Consider the following 24,696-nt stretch of genomic DNA (forward strand, 5'->3'; position numbering starts at 1 on the left):
ACTTGGATGAAAAAAGAAAAGGCAGAGGCATGAAACTGCTGACTCAGCTGAAAAAGTTGTTTTGTTTCTTTATTGTGGCTTTTTTTAATGAATAGAAGGTTTGTTCTGCAAGAGGCACATGGTTCAGTCAAGTGTGTGTGTGTGTGTGTGTGTGTGTTCATACTTGTTCTGCAAAATGGATGTTAGTGTTTGTTAAACTATGTCACTGTTTCTCTCTCTCTCTCTCCGTCTCTCTTGCCATTTGTCTGTCTATCTCTCTCTCTTTCTCTCTCTCTTGCCATTTGTCTGTCTGTCTGCCTCTCTCTCTCTCGCCATTTGTCTGTCTCTCTCTCTCTCCGTCTCTCTTGCCATTTGTTCATCTTTCTCTCTCTCTCTCTCTGAGCCCTTCTTTCTGCCTGTGTCTATTGTTCTCTCTCTCGCGCTCTCTCTCTCTCTCTCTCTCTGAGCCTTTCACAGGATGTAATTCTGTAGTCGTTTAGCTGCATGCTTGTTGTCTGTGATGTGTGTGCAGCTGTTCCTCACAGCATGACCTCATCACAGACCTCAACACAAATCAGAAGAAATTCGGCAGAAGGTAAAGCAGTTGTTGAAACCGGACGATTAGTCAGACCATGCATCGTGTTTTGCAGCCACAAGACCAACCACAACAAACTTCCTCGAACCCTTTCTGCATCCTGGACTCCTAAACCTTCCTCCCACAGCCCATGAGGATATTTCCCCATGTTATTAATCTTGACATGGCACATTGCAGAGTAAGGAGCGTCACAGTGAGGTGTGAACCTTCACGGCAGCTTTGTGCTGATTGCTCTGGGTTTGTTGTGTTGCTCTGGGGGTTAACACGACCTGACAAACTGACAACATGACCTGACAAAAGCCAAGCTTAAAATTCCACAATGCTCACTGGTTTAATTAAAGCCGCAGCATCACACCATCACACCTTCTGCAGATAACTACGGCTTGAGGAGAGGTCGATTAGTTCAGGTCAAATTTAGGTCTTTCACCCGTCCAGCAAAACCGTCTCATGAGTCTGGATTATATATTATGACCACCTGCCTAATATTGTGTTGGTGCTGCCCAAACAGCTCTGACCCGTCCTGCACTGTGTATTCTGACCTCAGAACCAGCATTAACTTCTTCAGCAATTTGAGCAACAGTAGCTCGTTTGTTGGATCGGATCACACGGGCCAGCCTTCTAATCACTCCTCACACGCATCAGTGAGCCTTGACCGTCCATGACCCTGTCTCCAGTTCACTACTGTTCCTTCCTTGGACCACTTTTGATAGATACTGACCACTGCAGACCGGGAACACCCCACAAGAGCTGCAGTTTTGGAGATGCTCTGATCCAGTGGTCTAGCCATCACATTTTGGCCCTTGGTCAAACTCACTCAAATCCTTACGCTTGTCCATTCTTCCTGCTTCTAACACATCAACTTTGAGGACAAAATGTTGACTTGCTGCCTAATATATCCCACCCACTAACAGGTGCCATGATGAGGAGATCATCAGTCTTATTCACTTCACCTGGTCATAATGTTATGGCTGTTTGGTGTATAAGGATTTAAAAAGAATAATAATAACTTATTGGTGTTATAGGAAAAGATGTGGTTGAGAAACCTTGTCAAAGCTGCTGTTGAACTGAAAATCGACACCACCTGACCAATCAGAACACAGAATCTGAACGTCAGAGAGAACGTGATTATTTCTTTATCAGGATATGAAAAAGCCAGCGCTGTTCACAGTTCAGCATCACCTGTAGACATCTACCAGCTTCTGCTCACCCGAGAGGAGCCTCTGCAGCCGGGATCCTGTTATAGAAATCGTTTGCATGAATTTTCTACATGCCGTGTAAAGACTGTTCCGTTTGGGCGAAAGTAGATAAATGAGGAAGTAGAGCATGACATTAGTGTGTGTTAGGTAAGAGATGGAACGAACATCTGGATGTGTGAAAGCACGTATTCGCAGACCGTGAGGATTCATCCGGGGTCGCCCACAAGCTTCCGGTTTCTGTCTGGTTCCTCTCGAGTTCCTGCTCATGTCCTCACAAGTAGTCTCACAGGTTTCTGCTAAGCTGCTGTGCGATGATGTCTGCTTTTAAATGTGTGACGTGATTTCAAGTAAACGAGTCACAATGCTAGAGCTTTGTGGTGTTTCTACAGGATCAGACATTTTAGGAAACATCTGGATCTCTCTTCTAATGCTCAGAGAGAGAAAGCAGGTGTTAGCCTTAATGTCCTACAGTAAGAAATCGTGTTGACACTGAACGTCGTGAGTTTAGCCTCTCTCAGCTGATTGTCGATGCGTTGTTTTGTAGCCGTAGCGGTACGCACGCTGTGAGTTAATCGAGACCTTTCTCCAGGAAACATCCAAGAAAAAGCAAGATGTGGAATGTGGAGACTGTCAGTCATGTGGCTTTATGACTCGGGCTCTGGTGTTTGTTTCTGCGCTAATTTGTTAAGAAAGAAGAGAAAATTGTTGTAGCGTTTGTCTGAAGATACAAAGATCGTTATGGAGATATATATATATAACAGCAATTCCTCACCGAAGCTTTAGAACTCTTCTCACAGCTCTCACACCCTGGATTCAGGGATCTGCTGCGCGTGAGAGCTGATCGATTTTTTGGTTCCTGTTTGGTTTCTCATCATGTGCCTTTTTTTTCTGTAAACTTCATACTTTCATTCTTTATACTTTTATGAATGGTCGCCAAGGTACAACATACGAAACCAAGGCTAAAGTGGGAACAAGAAATAACGTAGCTCAATATTAAAGGCTGTTAGCTAGCGAATATTATCCGTGTACATTGTTAGCATCAGATATTACGGAGTATGAGTCAGTCCTGAGGGAAGGGATGAGATGACCTGCTATTTTCTGACCCAAATCAGCAACTCTGTCACGAGCGTAAGTGCAGAATCAGGCTACAACTCATTCAGACAGCTCGTTTCTTTCTCTCCTTTCGGTGCCGCTCTGTTGCCTCAGTGCCTCATTTCCTCATGAATGTGTCGAGTTTCACATCTACATTCTGAAAAATGCCTCACTGTCCATACCAGGCACTCAGGATGGAGCAAGAACAGCGAAGCAGAGCTAGACGTTTTCACTTCTTGTTTCTCTGGCCCCGCATTCTCTAGGGCTTTACGTTCTCTAGGGTTCTATGTTCTCCAGAATCTCACATTCTTCAGAGTTCTGTGTTCTCCAGAGTTCTATGTTTTCCTGGATCCCACATTCTCCAGAGTTCCATGTTTGCCAGTGTTCTATGTTTTCCAAGATCCCACATTCTCCAGAGTTCTATGTTTTCCAAGATCCCACATTCTTCAGAGTTCTGTGTTCTCCAGAGTTCTATGTTTTCCTGGATCCCACATTCTCCAGTGTTCTATGTTTTCCTGGATCCCACATTCTCCAGAGTTCTATGTTCTCCAGAGTTCTATGTTTTCCAAGATCCCACATTCTCCAGAGTTCCATGTTCGCCAGTGTTCTGTGTTTTCCAAGATCCCACATTCTCCAGAGTTCTATGTTTTCCTGGATCCCACATTCTCCAGAGTTCTATGTTTTCCAAGATCCCACATTCTCCTGAGTTCTGTGTTCTCCAGAGTTCTATGTTCTTCAGGATCCCACATTCTCCAGAGTTCTATGTTCTCCAGGATCCCACATTCTCCAGGTCACTACATTCTCCAGGATCCCACATACTTCAGACTTCTACGATCTGCAGGATCCTACATTCTTCAGGTCCCTATGCTCTCCAGTGTCCTTATTTCCCAAGATTCTAATTTTCCCCTGTTCTCAGGGTTCTATTTTGTTTACTGTGTTTTCTAAGCTACAGTTTACCATTTCTTCTGTTTAGTGTAAACACTTCACTGTTGTTCACACATGCAGTTGACGGACTTTTTAGAGCAGCAGAAATGAGGGTTCATAACTCTTAAACTCTCAAATACAAAACTCTCAAAAAACAAATTTCAAGTCTGGGTGAAGGAAGGATATTAAAACGATGCATGTTATTCATTTAAATGTGTGAAGTTAAAAGGTAATGAAGTTAATAATCCTGACTACACATATTAAGTAAGCTTTTTAAAATGTTTTAACAGAATATTAAACTGAGGACCAGAGGCTCCTGGAACGACCCCAGTCATGTGTTCATTATTTACCATAGAAAATTGTGGAATTTAGGACCCTGGGGACAAAGGAGCGATCCTCTTTAAGGCTGCTCTCGTGCTTTCCAGGAAAATCTCCTCTCTTGAAGACTAATAACGGTCCAAAACGTGTGTACCATGTGCACTGAGGAAATACGAGGTGTTAGCAGCGTGTTACATGTTTTAGAGACCTTGCTAAGGGCGTACACGGGTTAGCATTTGAATAGAATAAAACAAACAGGTTCTTCAGATAGAGGTGAAGTCTGAGGTGAGGAGTGCTTAAAAAAAACAGATTATTTTCTATCTCAGGTTTAAATCTTGAACTCGTAAGGATCCTGTGTATTAATTAGTGAGTTAATGAACATGGAGTAATTAAATTAAAGCGCTAATAGTGCTATTATTACTATATATGGTTAGTTGTTTCCTGTTTTTCTTCAGTTTTCATATCAGTAATTGAGCTGGAAAGAAAAGTAAAAGTGAGTGCTGTTATGAAGAAAAGAGGGAACGTTTATGGTTGTGTTATAATTATACACACACACACACACACACGTACCGCGGATCCTCATTACACTGTGTGTGTTTACTCGTCAGTTTGCCCTCTGGTTCAGTGGGGATGTGTATGTACAGGTTCGAGCAGGAAGGTACTCCTCCCTGACGTGTTGAATCTCTCAGGTTGTGCAATATTTTTCTTTCTTGTCTGACACCATAGCAAGAGAAGTGGTGGTTTGTAGTCTGTCACTTCACATCCTTTTTATTTCAACTGAAACCACATCGAGCTCCAGGCCACTAGTGTAGAGAGTTAAGCAGCAGGGGTCCAGACTCCAGGACCTCACACTGTCAGGTGAACACCAGCGAGAATCACATCTGACTCCGAATCGACTCCACTGTAGCAAACCAAACAAATACGTGTGTGTGTGTGTGTGTGTGTGTGTGTGTGTGTGTGTGTGTGTGTGTGTGTGTGCGTGTGTGCCTCAGCCACTGTTTTTTATCAGCCACTAAACTGAGCTAAAGGACAGAGCTGCAGAACTTCTGAGAAGTCTTTTCTCAGACAGAAAAAATAAACACATGATGTGATGCATAATATTTTTTTTTCTTGTACTTTTTCTTGCACAGAGCACCAGCTCTGTGTTCTTTCTGCTCAGAATGTTTTCAGTCTTAAATGAACATGAACAAAATATTGATAGAGATTAATATTGGAGTTTATTTATTTTATTTTATTATTTTTAATTTAATTTAATGTAGTATAATTTTTGTTTTATTTTAATTATTTATTTTTGGCCTTCTTAATTAAATACAGCATGAAACCAATAAGCAATTTTTTTTTTTTTTAATCAAACTTTTTTATTTCAGATTATAAAGCAGCTCTTCATTTTTTTTTTTTTTTTTTTTTAATTTTTTAAATTTTTTTTTTTTTTAAGGCTTTTTTTCCCTGACACTGATATGTAAACTTTAGGTGCAGGCTGTATCGATATCTATAAAGAGACCAATTATCAGCACTTTATATCATGTAATACACACACACACACACACACACAATCATTGTGTTGAAAAGTGCTTTAGTTGCATTTAAGTGTAAATGAAAGATCTGCTTTGACTGTATTTTAAAGGACTTAAATTTACTTCTAAAATAGAATGGCAGCAATGCAAATAGGCTTAGATCGCACGCTCCCACACGGTGGCTTTTCTTGTTCCTTTCGAATGAAAGCAGGGGCCATGCCACAAGACCTCAAACTAAAACCTCACCGCATTTAAGAGAGACGCGACTGCACTTAACCTTCAATTTCTGCAGCTTTCCACAGCCTTTGCAGCATCAAGCTGCTTGAGCTGCTCTAACCTTCACTGTCTTTAACCTCAGACACGCTGAGAGCTGGACCACAGGCTTAACTGTCTGTCTCTGGTATTTTTTTCTCTCCCCAAGTCATTTATTTATTATTCTCTTCATTATTATTTATTGCTCTCTTTATGTATCATTATTTTTTTCATAATTATTATTTATTTTTATTATTATTATTATAATTATTATTTATTTTTCTTTTTATTTATTATTATATTATTCTCAAATATTTTTCCCTCTTTATTATTTATTTTTCTTCTTATTTATTATTATTATTTTTCTCATAATTATTTATTTTTCTTTTTATTTATTTTTACTATTCTCATAATTATTTATTTTTCTCTTTATTTATTGATATTATTCTCTATATTATTATTTGTTTATCTCTATTATTTATTATTCTCATAAATATTTTTTCCCTCTTTATTATTATTTATTTTTCTTTTTATTTATTATTATTATTCTCTTTATTATTATTTATTATTCTCATAATTATCATTTATTGTTCTCTTTATTTTTTATTATCATCATTCTCTATTCTTTTTATTCTCTATTTTATAAGCACAAAATCTCAAATCTATGGGATATCTGCGTCATTTTAAAAATATTCTCTCGATCGTGTGTCCGTAGCCGTCTCACACACCCTGAAGTCGTGGTTAAAAATAATGCTGAAGTTTATTTTTTAAAGCGGAAGCGTTCCAGCCAAATGTGTTTGATAAACAATCCTGAATCCTGCTTGACCACGGCGGCGTCAGAGCTCCATGTCCTGCGTTTCCCACTTCAGGCTGTAGTGCATGAGAGGTGCAGCATCAGGTGCTTTCTACTTCCTGTTTTTTTTTTTTTTTTGTTTATGGGGTTCAGACATGTGAAGGAAAGAAAATCGGATTCAGCAGTTTGCTTAAAGATAATTGTCGTTAACGCTGTATTTTTATCGGACAATGGTGTGAAGAAAAAAACACGGCGTAATCATTTAAACCACATCCTCCGTCACTCTGGTCACATCAACTGAAGTGGAGATCAGCCACGCCCTTTTGACTTGACAGTGATAGCGGCATCGAAATAAACGTTCGCAGAATAAAAAATAAAATTCTCAAATCAGACGTTGATCAGTTTCCTGTAGCAGCAGCGGCGGCTCGGACTGTAGCTCCAGCTTTAACATAAACGACAGGTTTATAATCAGTGCATCATTCTAACAGGGTGCTGTTTCCATAGCAACGCATAACAGGATAAACTGGGCTAGCTGAGCTTTAATGTAGCTAGAAACAGATAAAAATCGCAGGTCATAATTGTGGAGCAGATCAGTGCGATGGAAGAGGAACGAAACCCTTCAGGTTCTGTCGTAGAATTCCTAAGATCTTGTCACAAATCGGTGTTTTTCTCTTCTGCTGCTTTCTCACTGTGATGCTCCAGGCTTGTGCTTCACCCTCTGACCCGGTGGCCCAGGCAGTAATCTGTTTATACACACACACACACACACACACACACACACACACACACACACACACTCATGTTGCTGTACTTTACAGTACCGGATGTTCTCATAATATACTCGACCTCCTCATGTTTGCGTGCGTTCGTTTCACAGCCACATTTTGCTATATTTGGAGAAAAGTTACATTTATGCATTCACACGCATACACACACACACACACACACACACACACATATCCAGAGTGAGGACTGAATGTTCTCATAAGCACACAATGTGACAAAATAAATTGATGCTTGTGTCATTGGAACATTTTGCTATATTCTAGTGACAAATCACACACACACACACACACACACACACAGTACTTTAAGGGACCGTATATATTTTCTCAAAAGTACTTCGTCATCAAATTAACTCGGTCTTATCATGTGTACATGCATTTGTTTCATTCACACACACACACACACACACCATCCTTATTGCTTACTTTAAGAGACCAATTGTTCTTAGAAGCACATAATCTGAGAAAATGACTTCATATCCTCAAGTGTATATGCATGTCATTGGTACTTTTAGCTATTTTCTGGTAACAAAACACACACACACACACACACACAATCACTTACACTTGTATTAATGTTTTTTTCAGTGTCCTCATGAGGTCCTCAGTTTGCATTCTTTTATGTTATTCTTTTATATTTTATGCTAGAAACTCTGTGTTACATATGCACACACACACACACACACAGTTCTCATAAGTGCATTATTAGACTTGTGGTTTTGTTTTGTTTAGGGTTCACACGTCTTTTGTTATCTAAACGTTGTTCATGTTGCTGCTTTGTGTTTACTGGTAAAACCACATGCACGCTCTTCACACAACAATACGTGTGTGTACGTGTGTGTACGTGTGTGTGTATGGACTGGACGTGCGTCAGTGTCAAAACTAAAGTTAATAATAAACCCCTTCTCAGAACTCTGTAGCACCAGTCGCTATTAATAGAGCTGAACAGAAACCCTAGCGTACCTCAGCAGAGCCGCTGGTGCTACTGTTAATCAGTCAGTACACTGGAAGCTGCTAGCGCCTCACGTCTTAGCTGTATTAGCTGGTTACTATTCCCTGTCAGTTTACAGAGAGGAAGTTGATTTCTGTGACTGAAAGTCATTCGAGTTTTGTTTTGTGGAACAGCGGCTCGTTATCGACAGAGCCCATCTTTTATCCTCCTTCCATAAATACTGTAAAAAGGTGGAGCAACATCTCAGCCTGCTGTAGTTCATGCAGAAGTCAGAGCCTCCTCAAATGACACTAATCAGAGGCCATGCCCCCTTTACTGACACATACTAATTAGAGGCCACGCCTCGTTTACTGACACATACAAATCTGAGGCCATGCCTTCTTTACTGACACATACTAATTAGAGGCCACACCCCCTTTACTTTTACTGACACATACTAGAGGCCAAGCCTCCTTCACTTTTACTGACACGTAAAAATCAGAGGCCACGCCTCCTTTACTGACACATACAAATCAGAGGTCACGCCTCTTTTACTGATACACACAAATCAAAGGCTCCACCTCCTTTACTGGTACGTGCTAGTCAGAAACCATGCTGTTTTTACTGAGTTGTACAAATAATAGGCCACACCTCCTTTACTGACATACAATTCAGAGGCCACACCACCTTCTCTTGTTGGCCACGCCTCTTTTTTCCTTGTTTTTTGCTGTACATTATAAAGACCGGCTGATTCGGTCACATTGGATGCATCAGTTTTGTACAGAAACACCATTGTTTCTGTTAACTGCACAAGTTTTAAGTGTGTGTGTGTGTTTTTGCAGAGAGCCCCGGTCGGCCTTTTACCGTCTTCACTCTTCCTGGTGTTTATAACGCCACCACACTCCTACTGAGCGACGATGAGGAGACGCTGTTCGTGGGAGCGAGAGACGCCGTCCTGTCCCTCAACATCACCAACGCAGGACACCTGCAGCTCAGCAAGAAGGTGTGTGTGTGTGTGTGTGTGTACACTGACAGGTCAGCAGGTCAGGCTGGTAGTCAGGAGTGGTCGTATCTGAGTCCATTCCCGGTACGACCGCTGCTCCTGCTGTGTTTAATGTTCGTCCCTCCCAGGAGCAGCAGCTGCTTTCTAAAGGCTTTCATTTCAGACCAATTTTAAAGCGGCGTCCATTTTAGAGATGTCCGTCCTGTCATTTTGTTATGAGAATTTGTTATCAGCAGCCAACGCACTAACCCTAGTAAGCTCTAAAATAAACACAAGTGTAAATAAGATCATCATACTGAAATACTTTTATGTATCACAATATAATACGTTTGCAAAGAAACTGCCGGCAAAACAAACCCGTCTGTTTCCTCTCAGCAGTCCGGCTTTGGGATTAGAAGAAAATACTGAAAAATTATTAAAATTATAGCAGCGATAAAGTGAATCAGAGTGTGTGTGTGTGTGTGTGTGTGTACTCTGGAGTGTCTAATAGCTGCTCTGGTCTCTCTTCTCGTTTAGATCGACTGGTCTCCCACAAACGAAGAGCTGGGAGCCTGTGGAATGAAGGGCACTCCTGAGGTCTGTATAAGAGAACGACGGTTGCAGAGTATAAGAGAAAAACAGTATAAAATGGAAAATGACCCTTGTGTCTCTCTGTTGTGTGTCTCTCTCTCTCTCTGGCTCCAGATGGATTGTCCGAACTTTGTGCGAGTGCTGCAGGTTCTGAACTCTACACACATGTTCGCGTGTGGAACCTTTGCCTTCAGTCCTCGCTGCAGCTTCATCGTAAGAGCAGTTTATACTCACTTTCATTTCTCTCTCACAGACACCCAGCGGTCATTCTCAGCGATTGTCTCTCTCTGAGTCTCTCCCTGAGCCTCTCTCTTTCCCTCTCTCTCTCTCTGAGTGTCTCTTTCTCGGTGAATGTCTCTCCTCCAGACTGTATCTCATTCCCTAAATGTCTCTCTCACTAAAGGCATCTCTCCATGATGGTTTCTCTTCCTGATGGTCTCTTTCTCTGTGTCTTTTGTCTGTGTGTCTTTCTCTCTCTGTTAGTGTCTCTGTGTGTGTCTCCCTCTCTGAGTGTCTCTTTCTTCCTGTGAGTCTCACACTCACTCTCTCTCTCTCTCTCTCTCTCTCTGAATGTCTCTCTCTGTGACTGTCTCTGTAAGTGTGTCTGAGTGTCTCTCTCTGTGCCTCTCACTGTCTCTCTGTAAGTGTCTCTCTCTCTATGTGAATGTCTCGCATTCTGTGATTGTCTTTTTCTGTGCCTCTCTCTGTCTCTGTGAGTTTTTCTCTCTCTCTCTCTGCCAGACTGTGTACGATTGTGTAAGTGATAAATAAAATTTGAATATACTGAGTGTTGTGTAGAATTTCCAGTATTTAATATTAATCACTCAGTGTTGTCTTGTTGTTGTTGTGTCAGGACTCTGAGGAGTTCACTCTGCTCGTGAATCCCAGCGGTAAACCAGAGGAGGGTCGAGGTCGCTGCCCTTACAACCCCTACCACAAAAACACAGCCATCACTGTGGGTAAGACTCACCTCACTGTCGAGCTCTACACACATCCTGATGAAAGTGAGACGTAAAAAAAAAAAAGATATGAGAGAGTATGGTGGGTAAAAAAGAGGGAAAGGAAACCGAAGTAGAAAGAAGAGAGAAAAGAAAAGGCATGCTTGCAGCCTGAGTTTTGCGTGCGGTGTGTGACCGTCTCACTACATCTCATTATCTCCTGCCTATTCTGTTAGCTTGTATGGAAACTGCCTCACGTACAGACCTCTGTGTGTGTGTGTGTGTGTGTGTGTGTGTGTGTGTGTGTGTGTGTGTGTGTGTGTGTGTGTGTGTGTGTAGGTGGAGAACTTTACACCGCCACAGTGGCTGACTACAGAGGGAATCGTCCAGTCATCTCTCGTCACCTGAGTGAAGGTGACCGTGTGGATATGAAGCTGGATGATACCCCGGGATGGCTAGAAGGTAGTTATCTAACTATCTATCTATTTACACCAATCAGCCATAACATTATGACCAGGTGCCGTGAATAAGACTGATGATCTCCTCATCATGGCACCTGTTAGTGGGTGGGATATATTAGACAGCAGGTGAACATTTTGTCCTCAAAGTTGATGTGTTAGAAGCAGGAAAAATGGACAAGCGTAAGGATTTGAGCTTTGAGTTTGATGAAGGGCCAAATTGTGATGGCTAGACCACTGGATCAGAGCATCTCCAAAACTGCAGCTCTTGTGGGGTGTTCCCGGTCTGCAGTGGTCAGTATCTATTAAAAGTGTTCAAGGAAGGAACAGTGGTGAACCAGTGACAGGGTCATGGATGGTCAAGGCTCATTGATGGACGTGGGGAGAGAAGGCTGGACCGTGTGATCCGATCCAACAGACGAGCTACTGTTGCTCAGATTGCTGAAGAACTTAATGCTGGTTCTGATAGAAAGGGGTCAGAATACACAGTGCAGGACGGGTCAGGAAAAGGGGGGACCAACACAATATTAGGCAGGTGGTCATAATGTTATGCCTGATCAGTGTATATGTATTTTTCTTTTCTCAGATCCCACCTTCATCAGCTCCACTTACATCCCGAGTGAGGAAAAGGTTTATTTCTTCTTCAGTGAGATGGGTCGTGAGTACGACTTTGTTGACAAGTTCACCGTCTCTCGCATCGCTCAGGTTTGCACGGTGAGCCACTTCCTGTGAGCTGCTTCCTGTGTGCCACTTCCTGTATACAGGATAGGGTTATGGTTATAATGTGTGTTTATAATGTAACTCTGTGTGTGTGTTTGTGTGTTCAGAGCGATGTAGGTGGACAGCGGACTCTGCAGCGGCGATGGACCACCTTCGCTAAAGCTCAGCTCCTGTGTCAGGCCAAAGGCGAGCTGCCCTATAACGTCCTGCAGGACATGACCACGCTGCAGTCTGCAGAGGGCGCCAGCAAGGAGGACACGCTCTTCTACGGCATCTTCAGCTCGCAGTGGTAAATAAAGAGCTAAACTCTAAACGTGAATAAAATTAGATTTTAGATCGGATGAGGAACAGGGTCTTGGTGTCTGACATTTCATCTGTGGTCAGAACAGCAGAGCTGACTTTCTCGTGTGGTTTGCTGCAGGTCCGTGAACTCCGGTCGCTCTGCGGTGTGTGTGTTCAGCCTCCGGGAAGTTAAAACTGTGTTCTCCGGAAACTACAAGGTGCTGAACAGAGACACGCTGAAATGGAGCAGGAGAACAGGAGAACATGAGAAGATCGCTAATCCTGGAGAGGCAAGGCAACAAGGCCACGCTGTAGAATAATGAAATATATACAGATATATATACATATATAAACTGACGTGTGTGTGTCTTGGTCTTCTCTCCATGCAGTGCGGTCTCCATAACGCCACGGATAACGTTCTCCGCTTCGTCAAGGAGAACTTCCTGGCTGATAAGAACGTGGCTCCAGCCAATCAGGGGCTGGCTTTAGTGTCACCTGAGCAGCGCTACAGCAACATCGCAGCTCAGAGAGTAAAGGGCGCTAACGGGAAGGAATACACAGTCCTGTACCTGCTTACAGGTAACACACACACATTGTTTGGGTTAAACTCTGATACACAGCATCATGTATGCAGAACACAGTTTTCACACACACACACACACACACACACACACACACGTCATGCTAATATACCTGCTCTGTGTAGAAAGCGGCTACCTGCACAAAGCCGTGCTGCTGAAGGACGGAGCTCACATCATCGAGGAGATCCAGGTGTTGAAGCAGCCTCACCAGGTCAAGAACCTCCTGCTGTCCGCCTCAAAGGTACCACTGGGTTCTGAGGTCCAACACACTGACTCTTTATACTGTAGAGAACCACACAATACACACATTACACAATGTCTGGACAGAACCACACACACACACACACACACGTCATAGTTAGGTGGAGAATGTGTAGGGTGGGTTTGGGTTTGGGTGGGTTGGTGTGTGTGTGTTCTGGGTTGGTGGTTGTCTGCGGGTGGGGATGTGTGGGGGGGTCTGGGTGGGTGGGATGTGTGTGGTGTGTGGTGTGTGTGTATCAGTCACAGTGTGTGTTGTGTGCTCTGCAGGGTACAGTGTTTGTGGGTTCCTCTGAGGGCGTGGCCTCTGTTCCAGTCTCAAGCTGCTCTCACTACTGGAGCTGTGCAGAGTGTGTGTTAGCCAGAGACCCGTTCTGTGCCTGGGACTTCACACAGCGAGTGTGTGCTCACGTCTCCTCTATCAAACACCAGCCGTAAGTACACACTTACTGTTACACACAACAACATATAAACACACATACAAAGAGGACAACACACAGACACTCGTGCAAATGAGCACACACACACAAATGAACACACAAACACAAATGAACACACAAACAGGGACCTAAACACACATAAGAACAAACATACACATCAACACACATGCAACACAGGAAGAACACACAACCACAGACATACATAAATGAGAACACACAAAAATAAGAATCAACACACATGGACAAACGGACAAACACAGACATCCACATACACACAGACAAGCACAAATAATACACACTAATATAAACATGTGCAAGAACCGACACACACACACAATCATATACACAAATAAGAATACACACACACACAGTCATATACACAAATAAGAATACACACACACACACACACAGTCATATACACAAATAAGAATACACACACACACACACAGAGTCATATACACAAATAAGAATACACACACACACACACACAGTCATATACACAAATAAGAATACACACACACACACACACAGTCATATACACAAATAAGAATACACACACACACACACACAGTCATATACACAAATAAGAATACACACACACACACACACAGTCATATACACAAATAAGAATACACACACACACAGAGTCATATACACAAATAAGAATACACACACACAGAGTCATATACACAAATAAGAATACACACACACACACACAGAGTCATATACACAAATAAGAATACACACACACACACACAGTCATATACACAAATAAGAATACACACACACACACACAGTCATATACACAAATAAGAATACACACACACACAGTCATATACACAAATAAGAATACACACACACACACACACACACACAGTCATATACACAAATAAGAATACACACACACACACAGAGTCATATACACAAATAAGAATACACACACACACACAGAGTCATATACACAAATAAGAATACACACACACACACAGAGTCATATACACAAATAAGAATACACACACACACACAGAGTCATATACACAAATAAGAATACACACACACACACAGAGTCATATACACAAATAAGAATACACACACACACAGAGTCATATACACAAATAAGAATACACACACACACACAGAGTCATATACACAAATAAGAATACACACACACACAGAGTCATATACACAAATAAGAATACACACACACACACAGTCATATACACAAATAAGAATACACACACACACACACACAGTCATATACACAAATAAGAATACACACACACACACACAGAGTCATATACACAAATAAGAATACACACACACACACACAGTCATATACACAAATAAGAATACACACACACACACAGTCATATACACAAATAAGAATACACACACACACACAGTCATATACACAAATAAGAATACACACACACACACAGAGTCATATACACAAATAAGAATACACACACACAGAGTCATATACACAAATAAGAATACACACACACACACACACAGAGTCATATACACAAATAAGAATACACACACACACACACACACACAGAGTCATATACACAAATAAGAATACACACACACACACACACACAGAGTCATATACACAAATAAGAATACACACACACACACAGTCATATACACAAATAAGAATACACACACACACACACACACACACAGTCATATACACAAATAAGAATACACACACACACACAGTCATATACACAAATAAGAATACACACACACACACACACACACACAGTCATATACACAAATAAGAATACACACACACAGTCATATACACAAATAAGAATACACACACACACACAGAGTCATATACACAAATAAGAATACACACACACACACAGAGTCATATACACAAATAAGAATACACACACACACACAGTCATATACACAAATAAGAATACACACACACACACACACACACACAGTCATATACACAAATAAGAATACACACACACACACAGTCATATACACAAATAAGAATACACACACACACACACACACACACACAGTCATATACACAAATAAGAATACACACACACAGTCATATACACAAATAAGAATACACACACACACACAGTCATATACACAAATAAGAATACACACACACACACAGAGTCATATACACAAATAAGAATACACACACACAGAGTCATATACACAAATAAGAATACACACACACACACACACAGAGTCATATACACAAATAAGAATACACACACACACACACACAGAGTCATATACACAAATAAGAATACACACACACACACACACACACAGAGTCATATACACAAATAAGAATACACACACACACACAGTCATATACACAAATAAGAATACACACACACACACACACACAGAGTCATATACACAAATAAGAATACACACACACACACAGTCATATACACAAATAAGAATACACACACACACACACACACACACAGTCATATACACAAATAAGAATACACACACACAGTCATATACACAAATAAGAATACACACACACACACAGAGTCATATACACAAATAAGAATACACACACACACACAGAGTCATATACACAAATAAGAATACACACACACACACACACAGAGTCATATACACAAATAAGAATACACACACACAGTCATATACACAAATAAGAATACACACACACACACACAGTCATATACACAAATAAGAATACACACACACACACACACAGAGTCATATACACAAATAAGAATACACACACACAGTCATATACACAAATAAGAATACACACACACACACACACACAGAGTCATATACACAAATAAGAATACACACACACACACACACACACACACAGAGTCATATACACAAATAAGAATACACACACACACACACAGTCATATACACAAATAAGAATACACACACACAGTCATATACACAAATAAGAATACACACACACACACACACACACAGTCATATACACAAATAAGAATACACACACACACACACAGAGTCATATACACAAATAAGAATACACACACACACACAGAGTCATATACACAAATAAGAATACACACACACACAGAGTCATATACACAAATAAGAATACACACACACACACAGTCATATACACAAATAAGAATACACACACACACACAGTCATATACACAAATAAGAATACACACACACACACAGAGTCATATACACAAATAAGAATACACACACACACAGAGTCATATACACAAATAAGAATACACACACACACACACAGAGTCATATACACAAATAAGAATACACACACACACACACACACACACAGTCATATACACAAATAAGAATACACACACACACACACACACACACAGTCATATACACAAATAAGAATACACACACACACAGTCATATACACAAATAAGAATACACACACAGAGTCATATACACAAATAAGAATACACACACACACAGTCATATACACAAATAAGAATACACACACACACACAGAGTCATATACACAAATAAGAATACACACACACACACAGTCATATACACAAATAAGAATACACACACACACACACACAGAGTCATATACACAAATAAGAATACACACACACACACACACACACACACACAGTCATATACACAAATAAGAATACACACACACACACACACACACACAGAGTCATATACACAAATAAGAATACACACACACACACAGTCATATACACAAATAATAATACACACACACACACACACACAGAGTCATATACACAAATAAGAATACACACACACACACAGAGTCATATACACAAATAAGAATACACACACACACAGTCATATACACAAATAAGAATACACACACACACACAGTCATATACACAAATAAGAATACACACACACAGTCATATACACAAATAAGAATACACACACACACACAGTCATATACACAAATAAGAATACACACACACACACACACAGTCATATACACAAATAAGAATACACACACACACACACACACAGTCATATACACAAATAAGAATACACACACACACAGTCATATACACAAATAAGAATACACACACACACACACACAGTCATATACACAAATAAGAATACACACACACACAGTCATATACACAAATAAGAATACACACACACACACACACACACAGTCATATACACAAATAAGAATACACACACACAGTCATATACACAAATAAGAATACACACACACACACAGTCATATACACAAATAAGAATACACACACACACAGAGTCATATACACAAATAAGAATACACACACACACAGTCATATACACAAATAAGAATACACACACACACACAGTCATATACACAAATAAGAATACACACACACACACACAGTCATATACACAAATAAGAATACACACACACACACACACACACACACAGTCATATACACAAATAAGAATACACACACACACACACACACAGAGTCATATACACAAATAAGAATACACACACACACACACAGAGTCATATACACAAATAAGAATACACACACACACACAGTCATATACACAAATAAGAATACACACACACACACACAGTCATATACACAAATAAGAATACACACACACACACAGTCATATACACAAATAAGAATACACACACACACACAGTCATATACACAAATAAGAATACACACACACACACAGTCATATACACAAATAAGAATACACACACACACACAGTCATATACACAAATAAGAATACACACACAGAGATATGGATCAACAGAAATGAAAACACAACCACATATGTACACAGATAAGAAAGAACACACACACACTCTCTCTCATAGACACACACACTCTCTCTCATAGACACACACACTCTCTCTCATAGACACACACACTCTCTCTCATAGACACACACACTTTCTCTCATAGACACACACACTCTCTCTCATAGACACACACACTCTCTCTCATAGACACAGGCCCAAACACAAAGTAACACACACACTCTTAGATACAGACTTGAACTCAAAGACAAAGACACACACACTGTCCCTGTCCCTGCATGTTGGATGTTTGTGTGTGATTGTGTAGTTTTCTGACTGTGTTAAGGCTCTTAAACTTAAAAGTTCTCTGGAGATGTTGATTGTGTGTGTGTGTGTGTGTGTGTGTTGTGGTTTCTTGTTGTTGATCTGCTCAGGGTTCAGGATGTAGATGGAGGAAATGCCTTGAATGTGTGCAAGACCTTCACTACACTCCTTCCCCGAGGACGCTCGCTCCTGCCAGGCACTCCCAGTGAGTACAGCATACAAACATTATACACACACTACACACACATTATACACACACTACACACATTATACACACCCTACACACATTATACACACCCTACACACACATTATACACACACTACACACACATTATACACACACTACACACACATTATACACACACTATACACACACTACACACATTATACACACACTACACACACATTATACACACACTACACACATTATACACACACTACACACACATTATACACACACTACACACATTATACACACACTACACACACATTATACACACACTATACACACACTACACACATTATACACACACTACACACACATTATACACACCCTACACACACATTATACACACCCTACACACATTATACACACCCTACACACATTATACACACACTACACACATTATACACACACTACACACATTATACACACACTACACACACATTATACACACCCTACACACATTATACACACCCTACACACATTATACACACACTACACACATTATACACACACTACACACACATTATACACACACTATACACACATTATACACACACTACACACATACACACACTACACACATTATACACACACTACACACACATTATACACACACTACACACATTATACACACACTACACACATTATACACACACTACACACACATTATACACACACTACACACACATTATACACACACTACACACACATTATACACACACTACACACATTATACACACACTACACACACATTATACACACACTATACACACATTATACACACACTATACACACACTACACACATTATACACACACTACACACACATTATACACACACTACACACATTATAAACATAACACACTACACACTAAACATTAAAAACACATTATACACACACTACACACACATTATACACACACTACACACACATTATACACACACTACACACACATTATACACACACTACACACACATTATACACACACTACACACACATTATACACACACTATACACACACTACACACATTATACACACACACTACACACATTATACACACACTACACACATTATACACACACTACACACACATTATACACACACTATACACACATTATACACACATTATACACACCCTACACACATTATACACACACTATACACACATTATACACACACTATACACACACTACACACATTATACACACACTACACACACATTATACACACACTACACACTAAACATTAAAAACACATTATACACACACTACACACATTATACACACACTACACACATTATAAACATAACACACTACACACTAAACATTAAAAACACATTATACACACAGAGCATTAAACGTGCATTGTACACACGCTACACACACTACACACTGAACACACTACACATTTAATGTACACTGTAATCACACACTAAACTCACATTAAATACACACTATATTACACACACACTATACACACACTACACACTCAATATACACTTTAAATATGCACTGTACTATACACACTATATTACACATCAAATATGCATTATATTACACACACACTAAACACACACAACACAATACACACACAAATTGACAGGAGCTGCTCAGAAAAAATGTTACACAATAAATATATTGTGTGCGTGTGTGTGTGTTAAAACCTGTCCAACTGGAGGAACAATAAAACTCCAGTATTTAACTACATTTGTATATGTATGTGAATAAATGAACTTCATGCACTAAATATGGAACTCTACAATAATTCTACAGAGTCCAGCTCAGTCATTTGAATGCTCCAGTAAACCCGTGTGTGCTGACCCTTTGACCTCTGACCTCCGCAGGCGTACAGGTTCCGGTGTTTCTGAAGGAGGTGGTGCGTCTCCACTGCCCTGTGTCGTCTCGGCTGGCGTCGCTGCACTGGGAGCGTCACAGAGGCGAACTCTCCCCAAACATCTACATCCAGGAGGACGGCATCCTCAGCTTCCTGGCCACGCCCACAACGCTGGGCTCCTACGAGTGTCAGGCCACCGAGAACGGCTTCACCCAGACGCTGGCCGTTTACGAGGTCAGACAGAAGCAAGACTCCACCCACCAGCCCTCGGCCACTCCCACCACCCTCAGCCCTGAGAACGGAAGACAAGCAACGTCACCTCCGACGAAGCCCGAGACCACGCCCGGCCCTAAAGACGAGAAACCCATGACGCAGAAGTCGACCACGAGCACGGCGACGAGCACCGTCATCCCGAGCTCCGTCCACGTCCCGGAGGACGGCTCCACCAACATGTTTCAGCGGGAGAGCAGCACCAGCTATCTGAAGGAGCTGGTGGCTGTCTCGGTGCTCCTGGTCATATGTATTTGCGCGTTGCTCATGGTGGCGGCGTACAATCTGAGGAAGAGCTATCGCAGCCGGACGGTGCCGCATTTACCCTCGTCACACCAAGACACAGAGGGAGGCACGGAGCAGGAGAGAGAGGCGCTGAGGGAAAATTCACCTCAACCGGATAAACACCATGGGCAGAAATCTCCAAACACCCCTAGCAACGGCGTATCCAACGGCTCTAACGGCCACCTCCCCAACATCCCCATCTGAACACCGGACATGACGCCTTCACTGAGAGCGAATCCTGGGGTCATACCATTTGTATAGCCTTTTAATGTCACCTGCTTCTGAGCCAGTTACAGAGCTAATACCATCTTCTGTCCTGTTTATTAACCGTAACGATGCTTTCAGCTCACGGGCTGGAGGTGGAGTCGTGTGAAAAATGTGGGCGGGGTTTCGAACAAAACGCGCTAGAGGAAATTGTTCACCCTTAAAGATCGCCGCAGCCGTCTGTAATGCTTTTGATCTAATAGATTAACGTCGCCATGGTAACTGTAAGATGATCAAACTTTAACAAACTGTTTGTTTTTTTGTTTTTGTCTTGACGAAAGGAAAGCGTTGCTCTGGTGATGCTTTCTGTAAGATGATTGTTGAAGACTCGAGTCATGTGAACGTTCTGAGTAATGTGAGAGAGAAGAGAGAGGCTGGTGAAGGAACGAGCGTTTATAGCTGCTAGAATGTGATCTATAACAGAAACTATCTTGTTTTTTTCTCCAGATGCAGTAAAGGTGATTACGGTATAAACGGATAAATAATAAGTCTTGAGCCACATCGCAGCATGGAGTTTAGTCGTTACTGCACTTCCTGTGGTGGGGAACCCTGGGGTTTTTTTTTTTTCTTATCGGTTCAGGAATGTTATGTTTGGAAAGGTTGCTTTCGCCGGAAAGTTTAAACGGTGTTTGTTTAAAGTTTCTTCTCCTTCCAAAAAAGCTCTGACACCCTAAACACCGAAACGAACCATCTCAAAGATCCCGGTCGCACCGGATGAGTAAAATTCCGGAAAATTCATGGAAAATGTTTATTTAAGTAAATTATTAGGTTTGGGTTTAAGTCAGGTCACTGGTGGCTCAGTGGTAGGTTTCTCAATCTACCATGTGGAAAGCCCGGGTTCGATTCCCAGCCAATGCCCAAACCCCAGCCACTGGATGCAGTGCCGGTCCCAAGCCCGGATAAAAATGGGGGGGGGCATCTGGCTGGTCCGCTGTGGCAACCCCTAGGGATAGGGAACCCTTAGGGAGCAGCCGAAAGATCAACAAGTTTCGAGTTTAAACGCTGACTTGCTCAGAGCTTCCAGTAATTTCCCCCAAATGATCTGAACTCTTTCCGAAATGTTTTTAAAGACCGTTTCGTAGCACGTTTCAGGAGAATCGTTTCTTGACATCAGCTCGATCTATGCTCCTGATTAACGCTGAACATACGTAACCGACCTGCACTTTGTTACGCCGCGCTCGAGTAACTCTGTGAAAAGGACGCTCATGCGGCACAACCCAAGTCGATCTCGATCCGAGAACACGACGCCGTGACACGTAACGGAGCCGCACTTCTTCCTGTGAACATTTCTCTACTCTGTAAAACGTGGCACATAGCGCTTTTGGTTTTATTTTTTAGACATTGTGAATATATCTCCAGGTACGAAGCCACTTTAACTCGTAAAAAACATCTCGAATCAGACTGACGAAGGTTCGGCGTCGCTTCTAGGATTCACGGAAAAAACATCTGATCTTTATCTACTGCAGTATTTTTTTTTTTTTATTTTAATTTTATTTTTTACTAAGCTGTTAATAAACCTGTAACTTCTAGACAAAGTGCTTTATTTTTGATGTAAAGTGACTGCAGGTTCCTGTGCTGGATTATGATTTCTTGCAGTATTCTTTCTCATTCTGTCTTTATACAGCAGTGTGTCATTAATATTGGGACACCAGCAGCAAATTTGCTTTTTTTTTTTTTTTTTTTTTTTTTGTTCTTTCTGGTCTGATTTAAGAAGCTAATTAAATATCATGCTGCTGTTAGCACTTCGGGAGCTAACCTCGAGGTAAATATTCGACACCGCTCGTCATGCGGTGCAACTCAACGTCTGAACGTCGGGAAGCTTGTGGCAAGTGAGATTTAATGGTTTAACGGTGAGATTAACCTGCACCTTTTTGTTTTTGTTTTTTTTTAAAAGAAAAATAAATAAATTAAATACTTGAGCTGTAAGGGAATTTATAAAGTAAGAGATTCAGGGCTGGAATCATTTTGGTACGTGAGGAAAATGAGTGTTTTTTTAAAAATAAAGGTACTGAATGTTTTTGCAGCTGTTCATGTTCTAGTTAAACATAACGATAAGAGCCAGAGCTTTAACCTGGTTCCTGATGGTATCACATTATTCTACTGGTACAGGATGGTACAGTGTGTTTACCTTGAGCTGATCTTATAGAGCGATCACAGCAACAGACTTGTGTTTAAACATGATGATGATGATGATGATGCCTTGTCTGAACTGCAGTTCTGAACGCAACAGACTTCATCTCCGGAGCACCAGCACTGCCATCTCTCTGTGGAATATGGAAGTTCCATGTGACAGCGGGATTAGTACCGTGATAAATTTTCAGCACATGCTTTGTTCTGTTAGTCCGTGTTTAAACTACAGTACTGACCGGATCCTAACACATGGACTGTGATTTGCCAAACTTTCTATAAATGGAGGCATTTTAACCAACACACACACACACAGAGCTCGGTACGTATTGTTGGACCCTTTTTGTTTCGTTTTTTTTTCGCAGCTAGGGTCAGGGGAGGGGAAATCAACTCGCCACTGTTGAAAAGAATATATATATATTTTTATACAAATGTCTGTCTTGTAAAAATATATTTTAAATAAAGGCTTTAAAAAGTACAGGTGTGTAACTACTCCTTTAAAGAAAAAGTGATCAGTGTGTCTTGCTGAGAAGTTTCTGGGTTCATATCCCAGGTTCGAACAGGCAGGGGCCTTTCTGGGTGGAGTTTGCATGTTCTCCCCAGGTTTACTCCGGGTACTCCGATTTTCTCCCACAGTCCAAAAACATGTACATGAGGTTGATTGGTAATTCTAAACTGCCCATAGGAGTGAGTGTGTGTGAGTGTGGTTGTGTGGCCCTGTGATGGACCTGTGACCTGTCCAGGGTGTACCCCTGCCTTTCACCCGATGTGTGCTGGGATAGGCTCCAGCAGATCCCCGTGACCCTGATTAGGAATAAAGCGGGTATAGACGATGGATGGATGTGACAGATTAATGACAGTCACAAAGGCCACGCCTCCTACACGAAGACTGCATACAACATGAAGGATATGTACAATGATTTTATTCATTCTGACATCAGTGACGTGTATAAATGTTGCTAGACTCG

General features: G+C 41.1%; 1 protein-coding gene across 4 annotated transcripts in view; it reads left to right on the top strand.

Moving 5' to 3' along the window:
* The window catches only part of sema4ab (sema domain, immunoglobulin domain (Ig), transmembrane domain (TM) and short cytoplasmic domain, (semaphorin) 4Ab), a 44,279-nt gene extending 20,073 nt beyond the window's left edge, over nucleotides 1–24,206 (top strand). For all 4 annotated transcript variants that reach the window (XM_058404680.1, XM_058404682.1, XM_058404681.1 and 1 more), the window contains 13 exons: nucleotides 9,222–9,382; nucleotides 9,899–9,958; nucleotides 10,067–10,165; nucleotides 10,806–10,911; nucleotides 11,230–11,352; nucleotides 11,935–12,062; nucleotides 12,176–12,357; nucleotides 12,490–12,640; nucleotides 12,740–12,929; nucleotides 13,057–13,172; nucleotides 13,460–13,623; nucleotides 18,833–18,927; nucleotides 20,793–24,206. In XM_058404680.1, the coding sequence (XP_058260663.1) occupies nucleotides 9,222–9,382; nucleotides 9,899–9,958; nucleotides 10,067–10,165; nucleotides 10,806–10,911; nucleotides 11,230–11,352; nucleotides 11,935–12,062; nucleotides 12,176–12,357; nucleotides 12,490–12,640; nucleotides 12,740–12,929; nucleotides 13,057–13,172; nucleotides 13,460–13,623; nucleotides 18,833–18,927; nucleotides 20,793–21,541 (2,324 nt within the window). In that variant the 3' untranslated portion in view covers nucleotides 21,542–24,206. The remainder of the gene's footprint in view (nucleotides 1–9,221; nucleotides 9,383–9,898; nucleotides 9,959–10,066; nucleotides 10,166–10,805; nucleotides 10,912–11,229; nucleotides 11,353–11,934; nucleotides 12,063–12,175; nucleotides 12,358–12,489; nucleotides 12,641–12,739; nucleotides 12,930–13,056; nucleotides 13,173–13,459; nucleotides 13,624–18,832; nucleotides 18,928–20,792) is intronic.
* The last annotated feature ends 490 nt before the right edge of the window (nucleotides 24,207–24,696 follow it).

Source organism: Hemibagrus wyckioides, linkage group LG12 (assembly GCF_019097595.1).
Source record: "Hemibagrus wyckioides isolate EC202008001 linkage group LG12, SWU_Hwy_1.0, whole genome shotgun sequence".
NCBI lineage: Eukaryota > Metazoa > Chordata > Actinopteri > Siluriformes > Bagridae > Hemibagrus > Hemibagrus wyckioides.